This window comes from Gouania willdenowi, chromosome 4 (genome assembly GCF_900634775.1).
Source record: "Gouania willdenowi chromosome 4, fGouWil2.1, whole genome shotgun sequence".
Taxonomy (NCBI): Eukaryota; Metazoa; Chordata; class Actinopteri; order Blenniiformes; family Gobiesocidae; genus Gouania; species Gouania willdenowi.
In genome coordinates this window covers 2,632,302-2,641,619 of record NC_041047.1, presented here as the reverse complement: position 1 = coordinate 2,641,619, position 9,318 = coordinate 2,632,302, and the positions used below count along the sequence as shown (strand labels likewise).

Below are 9,318 nucleotides of genomic sequence, written 5' to 3'. Positions count from 1 at the left end.
TGAAATGTAACGATTCACTCAAATCCCGATATGATTCGATTCTCGATGCGTTTCTCACGATTTATTTTAGTATGATTGTTTATTGTAAAGATGAGTGTAAACATTTTGTCTAAATTGTGACACCTTTAAATATTAACACCACATTCATGAGATTTTTTTTATGTTTACTAAATGTTAAAGTTTGATGCATTGAAACTTGTAAAATAAATGGATTTTCAAATTAAAAGTTTAAATTCGTCGTCCTTGTGATCTAAATTGGTCTAATGTGTTTTATCTCTTCGGTTGTGTTGTTTTCCTGCAATCATAAGTTCACAATGGTCTGTTGTATTTTTCTAAAATGAAGAAATGGCAGTAATATGTATCATCAATGATGTATTCAACAGCAGTTGCCATAGTAACGGAGAAAGGGCACAATGCTTTTCTATTGAGACGATAAAGAAAAACTTTTTGGTTTTACTTATGGGGGAAATGCTTTTAAAGTATGTGGAACTTGACCTAACATCAAATAATCATCACAGGAGAGAAACCCTATAGATGTGATATTTGTAGTAAAGGTTTTAACCAAAAGTCTCACCTAAAGCTACACATTAGAGACCATACAAGAAGAAGGAAACTCGTCAGCTGTGATTTTTGTGGTAAATGTTAATAAAAAAAAATCCACACTGTAGAGAAACCCTGACATGGGAAATTTGTAGTAAATGTTTTAAGATAGTCTTAAGTGTAAATAGAGCAATAATGAGCAATGTTGGGAGGGTTAACAAAATTTGAAGTTGCGCCTACGCTAAGCTATACCATCCATCCATCCATCCATTTTCATACCCGCTTATTCCCGTTTATCAGGGTCGCGGGGGTCTGCCGGTGCCAATCTCCGGCTCTCATAGGGCGCTGGGCGGGGGTACACCCTGGACAGGGCGCCAGTCCATCACAGGGCACTAAGCTATACCATTGATTCATATGATAGTTCACTGACTGGAGAGAAGAAACCCTTGGGATGTGATGTTTGTACTAAATGTTTTCACTGAAAGCTGAAGTGCAGAGTGAAACCTTTTTGAAGAGTAATTTCCCACAATTTTCTTTTCTTTAAAGCGTTAACCCGACTTGCTACGCACAAAAGAAGCTCGGAGGTTATGATGATATTTTAATTAATAATTTGCTGTAGAATATTCAAATTACACCTAGAAAACCCAGTGTGCCTCTTCCCTGTTACTATGACAACAAAGAATGTCCATCAAACTGATTCAGAAAAATACAACAAACCATTAGTGGTTTGTGAAAGAAAATCACATGAGCCCACAGGTTTCCAACCATTTTCGGGTCGTGACCCCATTTTGATATCACAGAGAATTTCTTTCCCCTAGAATTAGTTTTTTAATATGTTACAAATACAGAGTAACCAGGATTAGTTCACAAAGTGACAAGTTCACCACCTCAGATATTTTATGCTGCATTTTGTTTCAACTAGATCAGTTGTTCCCACACCCGTGTACCCCTTTGCATTTTTGTCAAATCATTTCTGCCCCTTCTTATCATTAGTACCCTCTTCATAATTTCACAAGCTTTTTCATTTGTGGAACAGTGGGTTCTCCTCAACCCCTAACTGTGTCTCGAACATTGGTTCCCTAAGGTTTAATCTACAAATTCAAAACACTGAGAGCAATTTTAAGTGAAATTTTCTTTTTAATACCCCACACTTTAATGTGACTACTTCAATAGTAAGTAAATATTGTCTCCTTTGTAAAATATAGCTAGTTATTGTCTCCTATTAGACATGTGATAAGATGGTCTCTACAGCATAAAATAATCTTGTTTTAATAAATTACAAAATAATACTGTATTTTATTGAGCAATAGTACTATTAGTTTGTGGTGAATTTGTCCAAAAAATAACCTAAACAGGAACTAGGAACCTTCCTCTATTATTTCTAATTTAATTGTTAAATATTTCCGAGTGAACCCCTAGGAGTACACGTACCCATGTTTGGGAACTACGGAACTAGATAGTATAAAAATGTAAAATAAAGTTATTTTATATTTAATGTGTGTGATGTGTATTTGGGTGACCCCACATGGTGTCCCGACCCCCAGGTTGAAAAACCCCTGCATTACACCATGCGTTTAACAGGTGAATTAGCATTTCTCCGTCTTCAGCTTCTTACATGACAAATTTTAAACTTTTAATTTGAAAATGTATTCATTTTACAAGTTTTAATGCATCAAATTTTACATTTAGTAAACATAAAATAACTCATGAATGTGGCATTAATATTTAACTACTTAGACAAAATGTTTACACTTATCTTTACAATAAACAATCATAGAAAATGAATCAACAGTAACCACAGACTGTTAAACTCTAATGCTCCTGTCAGGAATGTGTTATAATAATATAACAAACCAAATGGGCTAACTTACAAAACTTTACAGTTCAACATGTATCTATTAAAACAACACAAATACACAATACAAGAAGCATTTTTATTCAGCAAATAATTCCTTTATCATCATATCCAGAGTCATGTACTTATATACAGTGAATATAAAGTCTACACACCCCTGTTCAAATGCCAGGTTTTTGTGATGTAAAAAAAAAATGACACCAAAATAAATGATTTCACAACTTTTTCCTCCTTTAATGTGACCAATAACCTGTACAATTCAAATGAAAAACAAAGTGAAACCTTTGAAGGGGAAGAATAAAAAAAACTTCAGATAACCTGGTAACATAAACATTCACACCATTAAACTAATACTTTGTTGCAGCATCTTTGGCTTTTATTCCAGTACTCAGTGTTTTTAGGTCAGTGTGGAACATCTTGATGAGGTAATATTTACCCACTCTTCTTTACAAATGTGACAGATTGTGAGGGTATCGCCTGTGCACAGCCCTCTTCAGATCACCACACAGATGTTCAATGGCATTCAGGACTGGACTCTGGTTGGTCCATTCCAGAACCTCCATCTGATAGTGGTGAAGCCATTGTTTAGTTGATGCTGTGCTTATGGTCATTGTGGTGTTGAAAGATAAAGTTCTTCTTCATCTTCAGCTTTCTAACAGAAGCCTGAAGGTTTTGTGCCAACACTGCCTGGTATTTGGAACTATTCATAATTCCCTCCACACTGACTGAGGCACCTAGTTCCAGCTGAAGAAAAACAGCCCCAAAGCATGATGCTTCCACCACCGTGCTTCACTGTTGGTATGGTGTTCTTTTGGTGATGAGCAGTGTTGTTTTTGTGCCAAATATACCTTTTGGAATTTTGGCCAAAAAGTTCAACCTTGGTTCCATCGGACCATAACACATTTTCCCACGTGTTTGGGAAACTTTAAATGTGTTTTTTCAAAAAGAAGCTGGGCTTGGATGTTTTTCTTGGTAAGATAAGGCTTCCATCTTGCCACCCTGCTCCATAGCCCAGACATATGAAGAAGACGGAGACAGTTGTCACATGTACTACACAAAAATTCCTGCAGCTCCTCCCATGTTGCTGTCGGCCTCTTGGCAGCTTCTCTGACCACTTTAATTCTGGTCTTGTCGTCACTTTTGGTCGGACGTCCTGTTCTTTGTAAAGTCACAGTTGTGCCATATTTCCTCCACTTGATGATGACTGTCTTCACTGTGTTCCATGTTATATTTAGTTATTTGGAAATTATTGTGTAGCCTTCACCTGACTGATGTCTTTGAACAATGAGATCCCTCTGATGCTTTAGAAGCTCTCTGAGGACCATGGATTGTTCTGGAAGATGTGGCTACAAAAATATGAGACAAAGCTACGAGAACATCTGAACTTTATTTAGGGTTACAGGTGTGTGATGACTCCAATTTAACATGAGTTTGAATGTAATTGGTTAAATCCGAACACAGCTCCGCCCCCAGTTATAAGAGGGTGTGAACACTTTAGCAACTTCATTCTCAGTTTTTTTTAAATTATTACTTCACCTCCCTGAAAGATTTCAGTTAGTTTTTCAATTGCATTGTACAGGATATAGGTCACATTAAAGGTGGAAAAAGTTGTGGAATGATTTACCTTGGTGTCATATGATATATATGATATATACAGATTAGTCCTTTGAAGGAAAGTTTTGTGGGAAATTACTCATCCATAAGGTTTATCTGCTGTGTGAACCTTTAAATGAAAACAATTAGTACAAAATAAACATCCAAAGAGTTTATTCTCTACAGTCAGTGAAATCATATGAATCAAGGTGATATTTGTGACATTCACATTTAGTTAAAACATCACATCTTCTATTTTCCGTGAATTTCTTTGTGCTTATTCAACTCAGATGGTAGTCTAAAACATTCATTACAAACATCACATCGACATGGTTTCTCTCCTGTGTGCATTCTCTCATGGATCATCATGTTGTACTTTTTCACAAAATTTTTACCACAAAAAGCACAGCTAAAGGGCTTCTCTCCTGTGTGGGTTTTCTTGTGAACATTTAGGATTATTTTACGTTTAAAACATTTTTTGCAAACCTCACATTGAAATGGTCTATCTTCTCTGTGAACCGCCATGTGTGTTTTCAGGAAATTCCTGAGCCTAAAACTTTTAGAGCAAACATCACATCGATAGGGTGTCTCGTCTGTGTGGACAGTCATGTGTCTTGTCAGGGAATTTCTTGATTTAAGACATTTAGAACAAACATCACATCTATAGGGTGTCTTGTCCGTGTGAACATTCCGGTGCCTTTTCAGGGAACTCCTAAGTTTAAAGCATTTAGAGCAAACATCACATCTATGTGGTGTCTTGTCTGTGTGAACAGCCATGTGCGTGTTCAGGGAATTTCTTAATTTAAAGCATTTAGAACAAACATCACATCGATAAGGTTTCTTGTCTGTGTGAAGGTTCATATGCAAATTCAGATAACCCTTAAAGCTAAAACATGCATTACAAACACTACATCTATATGGTTTATCTCCTGTGTGGACTCTCATGTGCAACTTTAAGTAAGCCTTATTACCAAAACCTTTACTACAAACTTCACAGCTATAAGGTTTATCTCCTGTGTGAACTCTCATGTGCAAATTTAAGGATGTCTTGTAAGGAAAACATTTACCACAAACATCACAGCTAAATGGTTTTTCTTTTTGTCCTTTGTGGAGTCTCTTATGGATCAAGAGGGTAAACTTGTGTTTGAAAAGTTTAGAGCAAACATCACATTCAAATGGTTTTTGTTCTTTGTGAACTTTCATGTGCAAATTCAATTGAGAAATGTGAATGAAACGTTTCCTACAAATGCTACATTTAAAGGGTTTCTCTACTGTGTGGGTTTCTGTGTGTTTGTTCAGTTGACACTTCTGTGTAAAAGCTGCACTACAGACATCACAACTATAAGGTTTCTCTCCTGTGTGGAGCATCATGTGTTTCTTCAGACTACTCTTGTGTGTAAAACATGCACTACATACATCACAACTATAGGGTTTCTCTCCTGTGTGAATTCTCAAGTGTTGGCTTAGAGTAAACTTATGTTTAAAACATTTACTGCAAACATCACATCTGAATGGTTTCTCTCCTGTGTGAATTCTTAAGTGTTGGTTTAGAGTAAACTTACGTGTGAAACATTTATGACAAACATCACATCTGAATGGTGTATCTCCTGTTTGTCCCGCCTCTTTTGAATCTTCACTGAGTTTCGTTTTCTTCCCACGCCCACATGTAGTGGAACTCTTAACGAGTTCAGATCTAATTTTTTTCTGAATTTTCTTGTTTGAACAAATCTGTGTTTTTGTAGCTTTACGTCTTATTTTAGCATTTTTCCTGGTGGAGTCAAAGTTATTGGTTTCACACTCTGACAGAGGTTTCTGCCAACTATCATCATCATCATCATCATCATCATCATCATACGTGTTTCTATCTTCAGTGTGAGACGAGTCTGTCTCCGTTCCATCAGGACCTTGTAGAACTAAACTGCTATGATCTGGGTTCCTGGCTGCTTCTGGTCCTTTGCTGTTAATTCCCACACTTTGTCTTTTCATGAATTTATCTAAAGTGCAGCTTGAAGGTTCCTCCTTAATGTTGATTTGTGTTTGTTGTCTCCAGTGTAGCTGGGAGGCCTGAGGCTTCTCCTCTTCATCTTCACATTTAACAGGACAAGCAGCACTGTTTGTCTCCTGATGTCTACAAAGCTGGTTTCCCTCCTGACCTTCACTGAGCGTCTCTGGTTCCTCCTTTATGTGGAGACGCTCTGGGAGCAGCTGCTCCACATTCTTCCTCTCACTGAAAACACAATCAGTGACTGACGGCTGCTGGAGCTGTAATCTGTGCAGATGAACTTTGGGCATGAAGGCAGCCAGCACAAGTTTTACACTTTGATCCATATTTGGAACAGATTGGTAACCTGAAGGTAGACACAAAACACTAGATTACAAGAAAACTCACAATGTTTCTACTCATTTGACTTTAACAGGAAAATTTTAACTGTTGTTCAGCCTGTGTTTCATGTAATTATGACTTATTTTATATTTAAAATTATGCATTATTGATTTTTTAATTTAATATCAATGTATTTTTACTGAAAATGTACTTGTTGCCAAATAGAAAAACTAAATATATACAAACTGAAACAACTATTTATCCTGTAATTTGTATTAAATTATTGTAGAACTGAAACATTTCCATTTCTTAACAATATAATAATAATAACCACTGAGGTGACGTCATAATAAAACAACTGTCAGTAGTTTGTCCAAAGGACAGCATTCATTTCTGTGACTCTGGGGGATTTGAACCAGTTTCCCTTCATTGTGTTGTTCTCTCTAACTTTCCAGTGAAAACACTTACCTAAGTGTTTACTGGTGTTATGGTGGAGACTCTTGTCAGGAAGGATCATTTTCATTTCACCATCCACTGGAACTTGTTGCATTCCATGTTCAGTCTTCATGGCTTGTAACTGAGTCTTTTCTTGCTCTGTTGCTCTGCATATTTCTATAGCTCTGTGTAACGTTAGACCTCTTTCCTGTAACAGTCTCTCTTTTAGGTGACAGTCTGTGATGCTAAACACAAGCTTATCTCTGAGCATGTCATTCTCACTCATTCCAAACTCACACTCTTTGCTTTTGTGTCGCAGCTCTGTTATGAATGTGTCTACTGATGTCCCTGCTGTCCTCTGATGGGACCAATATTGAAGTCGTTTAAACACTATATTTTTCTGTGGACTGCAGTCATCTTTAAAGGTTTGAAGCTCCATTTGCTCTCTCTTTTCCTCCTATCTTTCCTTTTCTTTCCAGTATGGTCTCGGTGGTGCTAGCTCCTCTGCTAGCTCGGTTAGCACTCTGCTCCAGCCTCTCTCTGTGTCTCTGAAACTCCGTCTTCTGACACCGTGTTGTGCTCTCTAACTTTACACTGGAGCTTTAGGTTCTATTATAGTGTGGTCTGACTACGACTGTAGCTGAATATCAACTATATTCACTGTTAAACTCACATAAACATCACTGTAGAGCTCAGCTGATTCTTCTTCTTTGGTTTTGTTGAGCTGGTAACAAACATCTATTAAGTGCATTACCGCCACCTCCTGGTAGGACGTGTTCATCTAATAAAATCAGTACAAGTACTTTATTTATCCCAGGAGGAAATTACTTGCGTTACAGCCGCTCAAAAAATATTACAAATAAAAAGTATAAAAGAAAGATAGAAAAAAAACGTACATAATTAAGTAAAAGACTGTTAATTGAATAAGAATCATATACACACAAATTACAGTAGTAAAATAAATACATAAAAAAGATAAATAATAGTAATAATTCAAATATACAATTATAATACAGATATTTACAACTTTAGCCATCTCATCACTTGAAGTGCTACTGTAAAATTGAATGTGTTGCCAATGTTTGTAACAGCTGCATGAGTTGAGTCACCTTTGCTGAAGGGGTAAAAATGAGGGTTAATTCTGCAAGCTATAGTTAACTAACATCTTCAAATGTAACTATAACAAATTTGATACAATTTGATGATGAATACAAATTCCATTGTCTGTGAAATTTACATTCACTTTGAATAATCTGCCGTTAAAATCACCTTTCTGCTGATGTTGACTAAACTGAGAACATAAATGAGTTTTATCAGTGTGTGAGACACTAAGAGTAAAGGTAAGACGCACGCACACACACACACACACACACACACACACACACACACACACACACACACACACACACACAGCCCAACAATGTCCCACCATCACCACCAGGGCTGATGTGGACATTTCAGAGAACTCCAAGGCCGTAGCAGAGGTGGCCAGGGCCCACCTCCGGCCCCCCTGACCCCCTTCCCCCATTTCACCCGCTGTTATCACCAGACCATACTCAATGTTACCACGGCTACCATGGCGACCATGACAGATCCAACAGCCACTACTGTTGAAATTCACTCTCATCCGACTCAAACAGTTTCACCAAAACCCCAGAGAACCCCATGGCCCCTCCCTCTTGGTGAACTCATCCATACAGAACCAAAAATCATCCAATAAGATATCTGTATCTGAATGAAGGTTATTTTATTTATTTTATTTTTATTTTTCAGTCCTTGAGGGATTGCCACCTTATTGAGGTCAGGGGGTTTGTGTGCCTCAGTGACATTCAGGGCTATAGCAGCAGGAGCGTAGACTTCAGGTGGGACACCCAATGGACAGGTGTGAAGGTAGAGGCCTGACTTGAACACATCGCTAACAACCCTAATCAATGAAGAAAACACTGTAACTATAAACACAGGGGAAACAAAGTGCTGGAGCATGATGTGTACATATGATGCCCCCCAAACATTTATGACTGCCCCCTCATATATACCTGCCTACAGCTGGCCCTGGTCTGAAAATAGATGAATGGATTCAATGATTTTTATTAGTCATTAGGTGCATGAACGTGTACATAACAAAATAACATCCTAAAATTCGCTGTTAAACCCTTAAAGAATAAATAGAGAGAAATTATAGTAGTTAAAAGCAGTGTTTTTCAGCCTTGGGGCCGTGACCCCATGTGGGGTCGCCTGGAATGTGTAAAAATTATATTTCTAAATCTCTAAAATTATCTTTATTATTCAAATTAACACGTCACACACAATAAATATCAAACAACTGTATTCTATACTTAACATTTCTCAAATATAAATCTAGTCCAAATAAAATATAGAATAAAAGTATCTCGTCAGTTGTCACTTTGTCACAAATCCTGGCTACACACTTTATTAAACATGATCAAAAAATAATTATAAAAGAAAAAAATAATTGTTCCTGTTGTCGCTAGAAATTTATGACGTCAAAATGGGGTCGGGACCCGAAAATGTTTAGGAATAAAAATAGAAACATCAGTAATATAAATAGAAT

General features: G+C 37.0%; 1 protein-coding gene across 1 annotated transcript; it reads right to left on the bottom strand.

The window, feature by feature from the left end:
* Nucleotides 1–3,464: 3,464 nt before the first annotated feature.
* On the bottom strand, nucleotides 3,465–7,461 carry LOC114461512 (zinc finger protein 708-like). Its single transcript, XM_028443651.1, has 2 exons — nucleotides 6,780–7,461; nucleotides 3,465–6,336 (listed from the first exon to the last, which is right to left on the bottom strand). The coding sequence occupies exons 1-2, from the start codon at nucleotides 7,183–7,185 to the stop codon at nucleotides 4,241–4,243; spliced, it is 2,502 nt and encodes an 833-aa protein (XP_028299452.1). The 5' UTR covers nucleotides 7,186–7,461; the 3' UTR covers nucleotides 3,465–4,240.
* Nucleotides 7,462–9,318: the final 1,857 nt, after the last annotated feature.